Below are 18,561 nucleotides of genomic sequence, written 5' to 3' on the forward strand. Positions count from 1 at the left end.
AATTATGCTTCTTTTAGTTCTTTACATTTCACAAACCTAACAAAAAATAAGAGATTTAATAAAAAAAACGCGACCACATACATATCAGTTTAAAAATGGTAATCATAGTTCGAATCTTATTGTAACATCAATTTTTTATCCATGTAAGTTTTGTTACATAAACACATTTCAATAACGAACAAAGATGAAGAGTGAGTCAGGTTCTCCCTCAAAAAACAGTATTATAAAACATTAATGATATCTATGTAGAACATTCTAGTTATATAACTAAGTATACATCACTGACTAAAAACAATTGTTATTGAAATAAAAATATATAAATAAAAACCTCATGCAGAATACATTATAACATTGAGATTAGTCAAATTGCAAAGGACTACTGCTAAATCTTATAAAGTTTCACTAGTTTTAACTCAGGAATAGAGAATCACCTATCTAAAACAGGATTTGAATGCCAATGATTACGACACGAATTTCGAAACTGTGGATGGATTTTTCCCTTCATTAATCAAAATCTCCATACATGTATATTCTTGCATCAGTCAGTTCTTATTATAAAAAACCTTTTTTATTGAATAAACCATTGTAAATTATGAATGTACGGCAAACATCAACTGCACGCAATTACAATTACTTATGATCAATAAGGACACTGTAGGTACAACAGTAAAGGATGCAATAAAAGTAAACCTTAAGACTGCGGTGTAAGTACATTCTTCGTGTGTGTAACATTTGCTTATTTTACAAATGTTCTTACTTTTAAAATGAATAATTTGCTCAATACAATTAACAACATTTTGCTGGACACACAGAGGTTAGTCAAAAGTGGCGTCAGCAAAGAAGGGAGGTGATGCATGATTGGACATGTGCCCCTCCCTAAATAAATTTTTACAGATCTCCCATTTCGTATCGACAAGTATAGTTTTTAAAGAAAAATTCAGCGTCCTACATGTAGAAAACGTTCTCATGTTATTCTGCCTCCCCCATATTTTTCAACAGGTTTCACTGTCTTTTACCATGCAGCTTATTGTCAACAGTTAGAAAGTTGGTATATCAACTTAAATATAATTTCTCTTGAATGTTTGGTCATACATTATCAAGATGCTTCAGTAGCAAAGTTGTTATGTAAAGTTAGTAATATAGTTTCAGAATCTCGCTTTACTTTCGAAAAATTACCTTCGTTTTAGCAGTAAGAGTTCATATATGACGACCGTGTAGAAAATATCATGCTTGCTTTAGTTCTTTACATGTTGCATACCTTACAAAGACGAGAGATTTAATATAAAGAACGTGACCACTTAAATATCAGTTTAAAAAATGATGATCATAATTCATACCTTACTGTTACATCAATCTTTTATCCATGTAAGTTTTGTTACATAAACACTTTTAAATAGCGAACGAAGATGAAGAGCGAGTCAGGATTTCCTTCAACAAACAGTATTATAAAACATTAATAACATCTATGTAGAACATTCTAGTTATATAACCAAGTATACATCACTGACTAAAAACAATTGTTATAGAAACAAAAATACATAATTAAGAACCTAATGCAGAGTACAAAATAACATTGAGATTAGTCAAATTCTAAAGGACTACTGCTAAATCGTATAAAGTTTCACAAGTGTTAACTCTGGAATAGATGATCACTGATCTAAGGCAAGATTTAAATGTCAATGGTTATTACACGATTTTTGAAGCTGTAAACGGATTTTTTTACTTTATTAATCAAAAAGTCCATACATGTATATTACTGCAGAAGTCACTTAATATTATAAAAAACGTTTGTTATTAAATAAACCATTGTAACTTACGAATTTATAATTACTTAGCTATGAGAAAGAACACTGTCGATACAACAGTAAAGAATGCAGTGAAAATAGTCATTAAGATAATGCTAGTCTCAGTTGTGCAGTGACGCTGAGAAGAACATTGTAGTTAAAAAATCTCAATCTCAAACAATCTACTATCAAGATTAATCTCTGTATCTTTGGTGATATCATTTCTCTCTATATCATTGGGAATGCATTTGGTATAGGCATAAAGCATCTCACTTCATGGTAGGGTAGAAAATTGTCGAATGGTGTGTGCTAATATTATTGTGCTAAGCGTATTACCGTGAGTAATGTAAAAATTCGTCACATTGCTCATGTTTAAAGCAATATTTTATGTAAAAAGACTCCTTAGTGAAGTGAAAGGATCATGGAATTTTTATTATGTACGCAAATCACACTTCTATACTGTATAAAATCATCTTTATTTTCTCGCTGAGTCAGTTGATGCAGAAGATTGAAAAAATTTGTCTTAGAATATCTGACTGAGCAGAAAACTTGCGTACATATTATTTTTCAAAATGTATGCCATTATATTTATTAAACGCAGTGTTTTGGGAAATATACCCAAAGGCCAAGGAATAAAAAATAAACGTGAATATTAATGATAGCTATAATAAATAATGTTATAATAAATGACTTTGCTTGGCCCTAAATATGGACACTGTTATTTTTTCCAAAACAAAACAAAATGGGAGGGAAAACAGGTGGATCCGGTAAAAAACCCTCGAATAAAATAAAAGATCAAAATTTAGAAAAACTTCCTTAAATTTTTGTTATTTTAAGATGTTTCATATTTTTGTTGTTTTCAATGATCCCGATGATCTACTTTAACATGCAGCGTAGTCAGATCGTACCTTCGTCGCTCGTATCTTAAATTCACAAAGCGACAAAAAAAGCGGCGACAAAAAAGTCGGCTGACTACCCTATTTATTGACACCGCAAATATTTTGTGTTTGAACAAAAGAAACGAAAACTTTAGTAGAGAACAAAAAATGAAAGAGCGCAGAGTGTTAACAAAATTTTTAATGAACAGACGAAAACATAAAAACTAATAGCAGCTCATACATAAATCATATGAAAAATTCATTCAGTACGTTCGACCTGATCATTCACCAACCAATAACAATGAAAAATGAAATGACCAAAGTGACGTCGTGACTTGCATACAAATTATTTTCGATGTCTACTAGATTTCATTTGATCAAAATTTCTGTTGCTTTATTAAGACCTTCATTAATAGCTGGCTTTCGCTCGTGTGTTTTGTCCGAAAATTTGACAATTGTGAAAATTTAGTTTTACGGAAATTTTTAACGGTTGAATTTAAAAATGCGTTATACTGATTAATAGTATGCATAACGAAAGTCGCAAGTGAGAATCTTTCAATAAGGACGCTTGTTTCTTTGTGCTTCTGTCCAACTTGATCGTTCATTCAATGTGTAGTTATTAGGCCTACAGACATAGCTACACTATAAAAAAAACACATTATAAATGTCAGCATAATGAATGAATAAAATCAGAAATTATATATTTTAAAAAAGAACAAAACTTTAATACCTGATTTTCAAGCATTGTCCTGGTCCGTCTGATCCAGGCGTCTTAGTAGGTCTCTTTCACTTTTTTCACAGCGCAGTTTTTACGTGTATATCGTAGAAATTTTATTGTAACAATTTTATCTTAAAAATTCAATGAACCCTACTTGCAGCATTGCAATTTTGTTTATAAACGTTTAATAAAATTAGTAAAATTAGCGACTGAAAGCCAGCTATTTTCTCACAACAATTGACATCTTTTATTGACTTTTTTTTAACTAATATAGGTGTTTTTCATGATTATAGTTCAAATTATAAAAATAGACCATCAGGATCATTTTTGAATATCTCATGCAGTCACTCATAGCTATAAGTTAATTTTAACACTTATCTACTCAACTTACAAACCACAAGACATAGATCATGTTTTTCCACTCGCTTGTTTTCCATCTTCGTAGATTATAGTCCAATCATTTCAACGTTAATGTTCACACGTACAAATGCCTTTATGCAATGTCCATTCATTACGTTTATACCATTCCATGAACTGAACAAAGTAATCGACGTAACCAATAAAGAGGCTACTGGTATTATGAATCGCCATTTCGATAGATTACTGCTTACAATGCACTCTTATGGTATCTTCAAGTGAAGGAAAAGGAATCACTTCAATACCCCAGTTATATCATCACTTAAAGAATGCTTAATGTAGATTTGATCTTCTATGAATGACAGCTGACCAACTTCAGGTTGGCTCATATAACAATGGGGCCCATCATCATTATATGAACAAACAATTGACATCCACAAAGAATCCAAACTACAAATGAACATTTTTGGCCATGAATCACCATGACACATGAGTAATGACAAACTAGTAAGTGTAATTAAAGTGAATGAAACAGGTGGTAAAGGGACTTTCACAACTCCATCCATGTGGGTTTAAAAATATAAGCTAGAAAATGTAAAACACATATACGACATTTCATGATGAAGAACTCTATATATGACGTTACTTTGCGTTTTTCAATTCTTAATCAGATATAATGAGAATGAGCAAATTGTTATATGTTTTCTGTTTGACTATCCAAATGGTAGAACATTCACCAACATTGCACGAATAGCTTTAGTCGGTTAAGTTTGAAAGATGCAACAAGTTTCAAAAGATCGAAGGCTTTACATCGTTATGAAAGCATTTTACATTGAAAGCTTTCATATTACGAGGCTTACCATTAAGACTAGTTGATTATTCCATGCAACTCATACTTCAGTAATTCGTCAGGAAAAAGACAGAATTCCCCTTTCTTTCTACAACGTTAAAGTGACTAAGTTTCCGTTGTTAACATTTGTTTAATCACGTCATGACGAAAATTTTTTCTTGTAATGGGCCCCTTAGGAGCTTTTCACCTTTCACAAAGACAATAAGTAATCCTTCTATGCATTTGAACAAAAAATTAATTAGAATCTACAATTTTTTGGCGTTTTAATGTCCTTATGCAAAGCAAATATGCATGATGTTGTAGGGTAAGATACATGAGACGATAATGAATTTTTAAACTCGACTTTAATTTTGTTCAAATATTCATTGAATCTTGAAGTCATATGTTTTTAATGTTAGGAGAGAATTTAAGGGCGTTCTGTTTTCCCCAAGATTCTACTACTAAAAATATAGTAGAGAGTCGTAGAAAAACGAGCAAAAAAACAATTACGGTTCTCGTTCATTGCAAGTCTACACCTTAATCTATGAAAACTGCACTTCTATGCACTCAACCGCATAGTGCATTGGAGACAGATAGCAAAGTTAGCGTATTTATATTCATTGCATATGTTCTGTTATAACTAATGTGACATTGAAGAAACAAACCAGAAATCAGTAGCATCAATAAATTAAGATTTTCACAAGATAGTCACTTACATTTGTAGTTTACAGCCGTAGGATCTATTTTCATAAATGATATCGAAACAAGTAGCTACGTGTGTAACACATTTCATAGAGGTTTTCTTTTCTCAAATTTATTTTTGCTGCTGGTATCAACATTTAGGATGTGATACTGATAGTATATATTTGTACATCGTGGCTTTCAAATAACTTGTCATCGAGGAGAGTTGAAGACAACAATATTGTTTTGATTGCACAATCACAAATGTTTACACTTTTCGTTAATGTGCAAAGTCTTGTTCCATCTCATATGAACAACATCTACTTTCCATGACGCCTCGTGGTTTATATGTGGCTTGAAGTGGATGATATCTTTATAAATAGTGTTAAGCATGTCATTATATGTATTTGTTCCATGATTGTTTAACCCTCTGGGAGCCGTGCCTTTTCAAAAGTTCTTACATCTTGTTTGGTGATTGTTGCCTGTGAGCACAACGGCCTCTATAGAGTTAAAATACATTGTTTGTACTTGAAAAATTACTGGGTATCTATCAAATCTAATTTTTAAAAACAAAACTTATTGTTGTCAAACAAAAGAACTATGCTCTCCCTACATTAATATATATGAAATGCTAGTAACAATTGACCATTTTTCTGTGATATTACGTCAATTATTTATTAATTAAACATATTTAGCCTATTAAATAACGCTAATATTATAAATTTGGCTTGAAGATGTTGGTGACGTTAATGAGAACGCCCTTAAACCATTCTCACAGTATATTATCACAGAATAAGAATATACAGAAGTTCACTCGTGTCGGAACCTTTGATGTTTTTATTCTTTGGCATGTTGCGCCGTGCATGGTAGCCGCCATTATTACAGCCAGTTGATTAGGGTTTTCGACTTTTTCCCAACCTTCAAAATGATCCAAAGTCATTTCTAAAGTCAAAATATTCTCGAATTCATTATTAAGTATTGATGTCATGTAATTTTAATGGTTGGAAACCAGTAACAAACCCTAATCAAATAGCTGGAATAATGGCCGTTGTAAGGAGACGTTGGCTACCTGAGTGACCCTTCTGTATAGTCATGATTCTGTGCTAATATTGATTTTGGGCTTGAAGATGTTGGTGACGTCAATCAGAACGCCTATAAACCATTCTCAGAACCTTAACTTATCAAGATATGACTGCAAGATTGTATGAAGATTTGGTCAAAATTAAAGTCTAGTTTCTAAATTGATTAAGGTCTTCTGAATCCTAACCTACTCTACAACATCATGCATCGTTAATTTGCATAACGACATTAAAACGCAAAAGAAATCGTAAGATTCAAAATGATTTTCATATTTAAACGCGTTGAACGTGGTCAAGACGTGGTCTCTTATATTGACAACTAAAGATTGAAAGATTTGGGCACAATGTGGCCAAATCTGTTCACAATGTTTACATTCGTGTGACTACTAACAGCACAATGCTACAGAGTAATGATTATAAAGAAGGGTCACCCAGGTGTACAACACGTCCTCATGTCGGCCATTATTTCAGCCAGATAATTAGAATTTCTCACTTGTTTCCAACCATTGAAATTAACTGACGTCAATACTGAATAATGAATTCAAGTATGTTTTGACGTAAGAAATAACTTCGGATCAATTTAAAGGTTTGGAAAAAGTCAAAAACCATAATCATCTGGCTGGAATTATGACGGCCACCATGCGCGACACGACATGCGCGAGGACAAAATCATCAAAGGTTCCGACACGAGTGACTCTTCTGTATATTCTTACATTGTGGTAAGGGTTAGAGCATAATCACGTGTGTTCTATGAGATTAAGAGTCCCAAGGATTAAATAGAGTGAATTCTATTTAATGTGAGGGTCTCTTTATCCCATAGGACACAAGTGATTAAGCTCTAACCGTCTTAGAACACAGTCAAAGACACAAAGGATTATTTATGTTAGTGAATTCAAGGTCCTGTCTACACGTATCCAGACTCATTTGTACCTGCAAACATTTTGTTCCGGATTCAAAACTTTACGCGTCCACATGTATGCAAATTTGATGCGTTTTTGTGTGTCCACACGTAGCCGCGAAAACGATACAAATACCCAATTATTACTTACAGAGCATGAGCTAATACAAATAATGAACTGGCTATAAAATGTCGAAATATCCGACAAAGCTAGTGCATCAAGATATTAAAAAAAAAGTTGTAAGAATGAAGCTTTTATGTAAACATATGATGAAGGGGATCTTTTACTGAGATCCGTTTTAGAATATAAAATAACAAAAATGTTTAAGGACACATTTCTGACAACTGGCATTGAAATGAGCCGTATCAAAACTGCTCTCCCTCTTTCCATAATACGTTAGATAATTTAAGGCGGCAAAAATAAATCGCATAAACGCAACATTGCTCGAAAATAGGACAGTTGAAATCAAAAAATGACTTTGGCGCCATTTTAATGCATAGGATAACGCATGATAAATGTGGATTGGATTAGGGCAGCGGTGCGTAGGTAGAAATTATATTTCATCGATATACGTCATCGTTTTGAAATCATTCCGTTACAGTATGTCCTCACATGTCCGGATTTGATGCGTTTTCAAAAGTTTCCAATCTGGAGACCGTTCAAAAGTTTGCAGTTACAGTAGGCGTTTTCGCTGGATGCGTGTGGACGATAAGCGTTACCGCAACAAAATATTTGCGGAAACGAACGAATCCGGATACGTGTGGACGGGGCCTAAGATGTCTTGTTTTCAATTAAGTGATTATCAGTCAGTAATGATTTTTTCAGTCTAAGAAAACTAATTAAAATTTAAAAATGAAAAGATATAATATCTTTATGCAGCAGTTTTAAAATCGTTTATTTTGAACATAAAAAAACCAACTTACTTGTGTACAGTCAACTGCAATGGTGACAATCCTGGCACATTTTGTTTGACAAGCCAACTCAAAAGGAAGAAAATATTGATCTGCTGTAATGAATGCTTGCTGACCAGGTAGTGGAAGTAGAGTTACAGAAGAAACATTCCAGAAGATTTTATTATAAATGAATCAAAACCAACATTCTCGTTTATAAATCTAACTATTGAACAATAAAACTTAGCAAATTTGTGAGCATGCGTAGTCTGGATATAACTGTCAATTAATTAAGATTCAAGGTTAATAACTCATTTTGGTCATGTTAAAATTGAAAAATTGGAAAAAAATTGGACAACTTTACATAATAAAACTTACCCTGTAGATTTTTCATTTCCTTGAACAGCGTTTATTTCCATATAACTCAAGAAGAATATGAACCAGCGATTGACACTAAAAATAACTGTTTGCCACAACAATTGAGCAATTTTAAAGATACTATCGACAGCGTTCGTTGACATCCTGAATGAGGGATTACTACACTTAATGTTTTGTTGATAGCAAATGCAGAAACTGGTTGAAAATGCATAAAAACATAGAGCAAATAGAATCCAAATACATCAGCAATAACTACAATCATTACTTATGGATTTATACCTAAAGCCGTTTCGCAAGCTTTCTTTAGTTGTGAATGATGAGACTTTTTTGTTTCTTTATCGAGAAGAATTCTTTGTAAAGCACCAGATAGGAACACGTTCTTTGTTTTCACGTTCTTCTGCATGACTGAATGATTTAAAAAGTTCAAAAGGAATGAAAATAAAACCTTACTAAGGCATCTCTATGAATTACTATTCCACTGGAATTCCGCCATCTTTCCATGTTTCATTCCATTTAATCACGTGACTATAAGAAAGTATGCGGAGCAACTGTGAATGGTGGAGGATTGGGTCGAGAAAAACCAAAACTTTAAAATTCTGAATAACAAATGTTGTGGTCGTCTTTATTTTGACCACATTTTGACGATGAGAATTGAGAATTGACAGCCCGACTCATTTTGGCCATCAGAATCAGACTCATGGTTTGTCCGTTTTCTATGTGCACTCGCTGCGAGTGTTAAAAGAAGTGATTTTTTTAAACAAGAAAAATCGTCTGAAATTCACAATACATTATGCAATACCATAACTAGTAGGATGACTAAGCCATTGATTGATCTTGCTTTAAGCCACAGCCTCGTAGTATGTAAACATAACACAAGATATTAAAATAAAATCAAAAGTGAACATCGTAGGTTATATACTTTAGTCATTCATTTCAGAATGCAAATTCACAATAAAATGAATGGTTTTTGCTGTTTTCAACTTAATCATAAACGATATACAATTACTCAATTAAATGTATTTTTTGTCTAAATATTCCAACATGTTTGCTTTATTTAAATGATAAAGTGCATGTAGATATGTTGTATTGTAGTAAGGCATAAAAATAAAATCAATTTTCTCGTTTTTACGATGATTTCTTAACAACGACATTTAAGTTCTCAAATAACATACTGATAGCGTCAGGAGCAAAACTAGAACGTAATTGGAGGCGGGGGGTAAATATTCATATATTCAGCTCTGCCCTGCTGACTTCTGTTGAAATTAACATCGCAAACAAAAGAAATCAGCAGGGCAAAGCTGAACATATGAATATATACCCCAAATTAACGTTCTAGTTTCGCTCATGGAAGGGTGAATATATAAAAAAACGACGGCACACAGCTATAATAAAAAATTCCTGGTTATTTTTAACACCGACAAATTTCGCAGTTTAAGCATGTAAAAGCACTTTAATTCCATACATTTAGTAAACAAGTTACGGGTGATTTCTGATAAAAAACACTTGAAAAATTAAATATATTTATATTATATATTATGTAATTCTTTTTAAAAATTTTGATCCAAAGGATGAGAACTGTGCTACATTATTATCCGTAAAATCTTAGTTTGAGTTTGACGTCAAAACAAACATTTACAAACTATCTCGTGCATTGCACGTTGTTATAAAACGTTTCAATGTTTCAATTAAGAAATAAAAGATGTTTACTGTGTTTGCACAGGATTATGCAAACCGAGGAGACATTTGGGAGAACATAAGAGATGATCAGTGCAAGCCCGAGACCAAAGGTCGAGGGTTGCACGTGCTCGAGGTTCTCACAAACCTCTCCAAGGTTTGCATAAGGCAGTGGAAACACGAAAACATCTTTTATTTCTTTTATTCATTAACAATAATGTGAAAAAGACAAACGCTTCCATTTTTTCTCTAAAATGTATTCATGATCAATTTGCAAATTCTCTTTGACTGATTTATTGTTTCGATTGATTTGATTGGTTGAGCTCAGATGTACTTTGCACTGGCTAATGCAAACTCAGCTCTAGAACAATCAACGCACGCGTTTCATTGTGTTTATTTTATAATTTAAGATTGCCAACGATAGTTCAAACACAGCAGGAACAGATGAGACGCCATTCTTTGATAATGCGACGCATAAATATTGTTTTATAGCGTTGATAAACATTGGATGAGTACGGAAAACAGGTCCGGCACTTTGTAGACAAGTTAACAGCAACTCCAGTGAGAGAATTTTAGATCTGAGCTCATGCGATCTGAAAATAATGAAAGGTTTTTTATCGCGAGTAAATCTTAAAAGCTAATGCTAAAATCTTACTTTAAAAAAGTACTGATAGAGCTTTCTTTTATATGTCAGGTCAATTTAGTTGAGTTCAATTTGTTTATGTAGTACATAAAGTTATATCAATAAGAGATGACCTTTACTGCATGATCTTTAAGAACAGTTATGATCTTAGTTAGAGATATCTATAGTATAAATAAAGTTTGTTTGATTTAGGTTTCCTTCTGAAGTAATATTGGATAAAGAAGATATAAACGAGCAGTTTGATACATGTATCTTAGAATCAAAAAAAAGTCAAAGTTTCTGTAGTAAAGATATTCATGATGACATGAACTGATAGTACAATATAAATTAGCACAAACCACTTTTTTGAAGTGACTTATGATCAATGAGAGTTTCATACATTATCAACATACATCTCAAAAAACTGTAGCTAACTTACTTGGGATCCAACGGTCCTTCCGCAAGCGGTTTCATTGATAGTTTACACAAGGACCTAAACACTAAGAATGCATCCTTCTGGGTGATATGAGAAAATATTTGTTGAGGTGGCTTGCCTTCACTTGACGTCTCGCTGGGCATATCAGACTGAGACTCGGAGACGGAACTTCGTGCAGTTTCATTCCCATCATCCTCCTTGGGCTCTGAAACTTCGCCAGTTGTCGAGTTATTTGTCTTTGCTTCTGAATCAACATCAACGCTATTTGGTGGGATTACTTTGGTTTCAGATGGATCACTAACATCTTGTACCTGGGTCACACATGGGGAATCGCCATTAACGGACTCGTCATTAACATTTGAACTTCCATCGAGATGTTTTTCTTTGGCAATCTTCACTGATTCTTCACTTTCTTCACCTATATTGTCTTTTGTATTGTCATTTGAAAAAGTCTTAGAAGGCAAGTCATCTACAGCAGCATTGTTCAACGCGTCTGAGTCATTTAAATGCTGTTCTTTATCAACAGACTCCGAGACATTAGTGTCAACTGTTGTTTCGACTAAATCTTGTTTTGTGTCATCGTTCACAGCATCACTGACACCATCAACAACATCTTTTACACTCTTCTCTTCAACCATTGATTCTTCATTCATGATAACTGTATCATTAACATCCTTATCTTTAACTTCCGTGGAAGAAACGGAGACTTCGCTATCTGTAAATGAAAGCCATCAAAAATATTGAAAAATAAGGATTGGTCAGCAATATCGTCGTAAAGCCGGTTTTTGAAAACAAAAGAAATACGTAGACAATTTTTTTTTGCACAGGGTGGTTGATTATCTTCTCAGACAATTTCAGGGGGGAGGTTCAAATTTCCAAAACAAGTAGAATTTCTTTCTTACCGTTCACACCTTCAACTTTATCATCGCCATGATGGATTTCACCATTTGGTAAAGGATTGATGTCAGTTTTCTCCTCCTTTTTGCTGATTTCTTCTGATTTAAAATTATTGCTATCATCCTTTTCTTCATTTCATTTTCAGTCTATTGATATACAATATGATGCAATATTATGAACATTGACATCTCTATTGATGTACAATATGATACAATATTATCAACATTGACATGTCTATTGATGTACAATATGATACAATATTATCAACATTGACATGTCTATTGATGTACAATATGATACAATATTATCAACATTGACATGTCTATTGATGTACAATATGATACAATATTATCACATTGACATGTCTATTGATGTACAATATGATACAATATTATCAACATTGACATGTCTATTGATGTACAATATGATACAATATTATCAACATTGACATGTCTATTGATGTACAATATGATCAATCAACATGACATGTCTATTGATGTACAATATGATACAATATTATCAACATTGAAATGTCTATTGATGTACAATATGATACAATATTATCAACATTGACATGTCTATTGATGTACAATATGATACAATATCAACATTGACATGTCTATTGATGTACAATATGATACAATATTATCAACATTGACATGTCTATTGATGTACAATATGATACAATATTATCAACATTGACATGTCTATTGATGTACAATATGATACAATATTATCAACATTGACATGTCTATTGATGTACAATATGATACAATATTATCAACACTGACATGTCTATTGATGTACAATATGATACAATATTATCAACATTGACATGTCTATTGATGTACAATATGATACAATATTATCAACATTGACATGTCTATTGATGTACAATATGATACAATATTATCATTGACATGTCTATTGATGTACAATATGATACAATATTATCAACATTGACATGTCTATTGATGTACAATATGATACAATATTATCAACATTGACATGTCTATTGATGTACAATATGATACAATATTATCAACATTGACATGTCTATTGATGTACAATATGATACAATATTATCAACATTGACATGTCTATTGATGTACAATATGATACAATATTATCAACATTGACATGTCTATTGATGTACAATATGATACAATATTATCAACATTGACATGTCTATTGATGTACAATATGATACAATATTATCAACATTGACATGTCTATTGATGTACAATATGATACAATATTATCAACATTGACATGTCTATTGATGTACAATATGATACAATATTATCAACATTGACATATTGATGTACAATATGATACAATATTATCAACATTGACATGTCTATTGATGTACAATATGATACAATATTATCAACATTGACATGTCTATTGATGTACAATATGATACAATATTATCAACATTGACATGTCTATTGATGTACAATATGATACAATATTATCAACACTGACATGTCTATTGATGTACAATATGATACAATATTATCAACATTGACATGTCTATTGATGTACAATATGATACAATATTATCAACATTGACATGTCTATTGATGTACAATATGATACAATATTATCAACATTGACATGTCTATTGATGTACAATATGATACAATATTATCAACATTGACATGTCTATTGATGTACAATATGATACAATATTATCAACATTGACATGTCTATTGATGTACAATATGATACAATATTATCAACATTGACATGTCTATTGATGTACAATATGATACAATATTATCAACATTGACATGTCTATTGATGTACAATATGATACAATATTATCAACATTGACATGTCTATTGATGTACAATATGATACAATATTATCAACATTGACATGTCTATTGATGTACAATATGATACAATATTATTGGCATGTCTATTGATGTACAATATGATACAATATTATCAACATTGACATGTCTATTGATGTACAATATGATACAATATTATCAACATTGACATGTCTATTGATGTACAATATGATACAATATTATCAACATTGACATGTCTATTGATGTACAATATGATACAATATTATCAACATTGACATGTCTATTGATGTACAATATGATACAATATTATCAACATTGACATGTCTATTGATGTACAATATGATACAATGTTATCAACATTGACATGTCTATTGATGTACAATATGATATAATATAATCAACATCGACATGTCTATTGATGTACAATATGATACAATATTATCAACATTGACATGTCTATTGATGTACAATATGATACAATATTATCAACATTGACATGTCTATTGATGTACAATATGATACAATATTATCAACATTGACATGTCTATTGATGTACAATATGATCAACATTGACATGTCTATTGACGTACAATATGGTACAATATTATCAACATTGACATGTCTATTGATGTACAATATGTTACAATATTATCAACATTGACATGTCTATTGATGTACAATATGATACAATATTATCAACATTGACATGTCTATTGATGTACAATATGATACAATATTATCAACATTGACATGTCTATTGATGTACAATATGATACAATATTATCAACATTGACATGTCTATTGATGTACAATATGATGCAATATTATCAACATTGACATGTCTATTGATGTACAATATGATACAATATTATCAACATTGACATGTCTATTGATGTACAATATGATACAATATTATCAACATTGACATCTCTATTGATGTACAATATGATATATTATCAACATTGACATGTCTATTGATGTACAATATGATACAATATTATCAACATTGACATGTCTATTGATGTACAATATGATACAATATTATCAACATTGACATGTCTATTGATGTACAATATGATACAATATTATCAACATTGACATGTCTATTGATGTACAATATGATACAATATTATCAACATTGACATGTCTATTGATGTACAATATGATACAATATTATCAACATTGACATGTCTATTGATGTACAATATGATACAATATTATCAACATTGACATCTCTATTGATGTACAATATGATACAATATTATCAACATTGACATGTCTATTGATGTACAATATGATACAAAATATTATGTTCATCAAAACAAAACTTACAGCTTGACTTTCCATTCTCTGAAACACAAGACTTATCATTTGGTCAGTGTTGCCTTTGCTGTTGTTTGACTAATAAGACTTTTACTGGCAAGGCAAATGTTGTAAACTGTTCTAACTGCTTGAAGTAAAGTTCCTTCATGAACTTCACAAGTACTTGATGTAACAGCTGTTAGAAGAGCCTGTAAATATAGATAATAAAAATATACACATTATAAAAATAAGATCATTTTCAACTGTTCACAGTTAACACATAGACTTTTTAAATCTTGTTGGAATCCAATTATTCAATGTGATATTTAAAAAACTCATGGCACATAAAATGTAAAAAACATAGGGATACATATGTCATTACCCTCTTTAAATTCCTCAAGGATATATCATTTCTCTCATTAAATACTTTAACAGTTTGACATTACTTTTTATAAATACCTTTATAATTTGTATTTGAACATTTACATCAGTATTTATACTGGTAAAGCAAGTACAAATAGTCTCGATAATTCTGTCAATTAAACGCCTCTCTGGTTCAATGGAGTCTGGTGTATCGCCAACAATATGACCATAAGCAATGAGTTTCTATAAAAAAAGAATGTTTGAAATACTCCAATTTATAGAAGCAAAATACATGACCTAGATTTGTGAAGGAATACAAAATGGTGGTGAAAAGACACAAGTGAAGTTGTGAGGCTTGGGGATGAGTACTGTTGATACATAAGGATAGCAATATTGACAATTTCTAGGAGAAATTTAGGAGGTAACTAACAAAAGAAAATACCGCAGGAACTAATTTTGTGCTATCAAATTGCAATAACTTAATAACAATGCGATGAAAGAGTTTACAATATTATATCTATTTCTTACAACTAAAGACTCCAAGTGTCCTAACACATCAAAAAAATTCAACTTACTTGTATACAGTCAAGTGCAATGGTGACAATCCTGGCACATTTTGTTTGACAAGCCAACTCAAAAGGAAGAAAATATTGATCTGCTGTAATGAATGTTTGCTGACCAGGTAGTGGAGGTAGAGTTGCAGAAGAAACATTCCTGAAGATTTTATTATAAATAAATCAAACCAACATTCTGGTTTATAAATCTAACTTTTGAACAATAAAACTTAGCAAATCTGTGCGCATGCGTAGTCTGGATATAACTGTGAAATAATTAAGATTCAAGGTTAATAACTCATTTTGGTCATGTTAAAATTGGAAAGTTGGAAAGAAAATTGGACAACTTTACATAATTAAACTTACCCTGTAGATTTTTCATTTCCTTGAACAGCGTTTATTTCCTCTAGAATAGATCAAAATCATAAAGCGATCATTTTGTAAAGCAACATTCCTGAACACAGCAGTACATTATATTCATTGCACACGTTGACATACATTTCTCCAGAAACATATATACATATAACTCAAACAGAAGAACATGAAAAAGCGATTGACACTAAAAAATAACTGTTTGTCACGTATAAAAAAGTACAAATCATACATTGAGCAATTTTAAAGATACTATCGACAGCGTTCGTTGACATCCTGAATGAGGGATTACTACACTTAATGTTTTGTTGATAGCGAATGCAGAAACTGGTTGACAATGCATAAAAACATAGAGCAAGTAGAATCTAAATACATCAGCAATAACTACAATCATTACTTATGGATTTATACCTAAAGCCGTTTCGCAAGCTTTCTTTAGTTGTGAATGATGAGACTTTTTTGTTTCTTTATCGAGTAGAATTCTTTGTAAAGCACCAGATAGGAACACGTTCTTTGTTTTCACGTTCTTCTGCATGACTGAACGATTTGAAAAGTTCAAAAGGAATGAAAATAAAATCTTACTAAGACATCTCTATGAATTACTATTCCACTGGAATTCCGCCATCTTTCCATGTTTCATTCCATTTAATCACGTGACTATAAGGAAGTATGCGGAGCAATTGTGAATGGTTGAGGATTGGGTCGAGAAAAACCAAAACTTTAAAATTCTGAATAACTAATGTTGTGGTCGTCTTCATTTTGACAACATTTTGACGATGAGAATTGAGAATTGACAACCCGACTCATTTTGGCCATCAGAATCTTACTCATGGTTTGTCCGTTTTCTATGTGCACTCGCTGCGAGTGTTAAAAGAAGTGATTTTTTAAACAATAAAAATCGTCTGAAATTCACAATACATTATGCCAGGGGTCTCCAAACTACGGCCCGCGGGCCAGATGCGGCCCGCTGGGCCTTTCAATCCGGCCCGCAGAGACACGTAAGAAAAAAAATAATATTTTTCAACAAATTAAACTTTGTGCACAAAGTTCACGTTATGACGCAAGCCAACAAGCAAGAGTGGCTTACGTCAATTTTTGTCCCAACTTCCTACTTCCGTTTCAAGCACATTGTGAAATTTAAAAAGCTGGGGCCGGTTGTATAAAGCTCTTAACTACTTTTCAACTACACTTTTTGCAGTAAAAAAGTAGTTAAATTTAACCACTCGGTTAAGTCGGTTGTATAAAAAAGTAGTTAGCGCTAAATGCAGTTAAAAGGTAGTTAAAGTTAACTATGCTATGGAGCATAGTTAACTTTTAAAAAAACAGTTAAATATGGCGGCTTAGCTTCTCAAAGACAATTATGGGCGAGATGTTGTTGATCAAAAAGGTTTTACCTTGAGTTTTTAATCACATATGTATCTTCCATGGCAAAGGCTTTTAGAATAAGAGCTTTATGGACAATGTACTACATTCGTCAGTGCTGTAAACATCCCAAGTTTTGCTGACGAAAAACAGCCAACAATTTATCCACGCAACAAATCCTTTTTTACACAAGAGCAATTGCATTTTGTATTGTCTTTTTTGCGTCCGGTAGCTCTTTGCAACTCATAAGCGAGACTCTCAATTGAGATAGAGCTACTTCTTTAAGATTAGTGCACATAACTCGCTGACATTGTCTTACAAATACGTACAATTCATTCAATGACAAGAAAAACAAAGAATGTTATTCGAGCAATGAATCCTATAGCCTTGGATGTATCAAATATTCAAATTGCGGGTTTTTCCCTATGCATTTTGCTTGATTGAATATCATATGCATCATATAAACTCTTTGCTCTATGGAAAATAAGCTAGATTATGTTAAAACAAATAGGTACTACAGTATAAATGTTGTTCTAAGTATACCAATGATAATAATGGACTCCGTCGATTTCGACATATGAGGGTTCCACGAAGTGGAACATCCTGGTTACTTAAATTATAGTGAAGGCAGCTGACCAGACTACAATCACTCGTACCTTTCACG

The 18,561-nt window shown here is 32.0% G+C and overlaps 2 protein-coding genes and 2 long non-coding RNA genes across 4 annotated transcripts in view; all 4 read right to left on the reverse strand.

The window, feature by feature from the left end:
- Positions 1-9,207, reverse strand: part of LOC124451546 — a 31,072-nt gene extending 21,865 nt beyond the window's left edge. The window contains exon 1 of the long non-coding RNA XR_006950505.1: positions 8,773-9,207. This is a non-coding gene — a long non-coding RNA (uncharacterized LOC124451546). The remainder of the gene's footprint in view (positions 1-8,772) is intronic.
- On the reverse strand, positions 7-1,366 carry LOC124451578. The gene is made up of 3 exons (XR_006950546.1): positions 1,338-1,366; positions 1,177-1,258; positions 7-36 (listed from the first exon to the last, which is right to left on the reverse strand). It is a non-coding gene; the product is annotated as an uncharacterized LOC124451578 (long non-coding RNA).
- Positions 9,208-10,502: 1,295 nt separating the features above from the next.
- On the reverse strand, positions 10,503-12,253 carry LOC124451532 (brefeldin A-inhibited guanine nucleotide-exchange protein 1-like). Its single transcript, XM_047002192.1, has 3 exons — positions 12,128-12,253; positions 11,229-11,940; positions 10,503-10,760 (listed from the first exon to the last, which is right to left on the reverse strand). Exons 2-3 carry the CDS (start codon positions 11,876-11,878, stop codon positions 10,538-10,540), a joined length of 873 nt encoding a protein of 290 aa, XP_046858148.1. The 5' UTR covers positions 11,879-11,940; positions 12,128-12,253; the 3' UTR covers positions 10,503-10,537.
- Positions 12,254-15,311: 3,058 nt separating this feature from the next.
- On the reverse strand, positions 15,312-17,197 carry LOC124451949 (brefeldin A-inhibited guanine nucleotide-exchange protein 1-like). Its single transcript, XM_047002549.1, has 5 exons — positions 16,947-17,197; positions 16,530-16,569; positions 16,185-16,323; positions 15,706-15,852; positions 15,312-15,455 (listed from the first exon to the last, which is right to left on the reverse strand). The coding sequence occupies exons 1-5, from the start codon at positions 17,068-17,070 to the stop codon at positions 15,312-15,314; spliced, it is 594 nt and encodes a 197-aa protein (XP_046858505.1). The 5' UTR covers positions 17,071-17,197.
- Between the last annotated feature and the right edge of the window lie 1,364 nt (positions 17,198-18,561).

The sequence above is a fragment of the Xenia sp. Carnegie-2017 genome, unplaced genomic scaffold (genome assembly GCF_021976095.1).
Source record: "Xenia sp. Carnegie-2017 unplaced genomic scaffold, XeniaSp_v1 HiC_scaffold_24, whole genome shotgun sequence".
NCBI classification, from domain to species: domain Eukaryota; kingdom Metazoa; phylum Cnidaria; class Anthozoa; order Malacalcyonacea; family Xeniidae; genus Xenia; species Xenia sp. Carnegie-2017.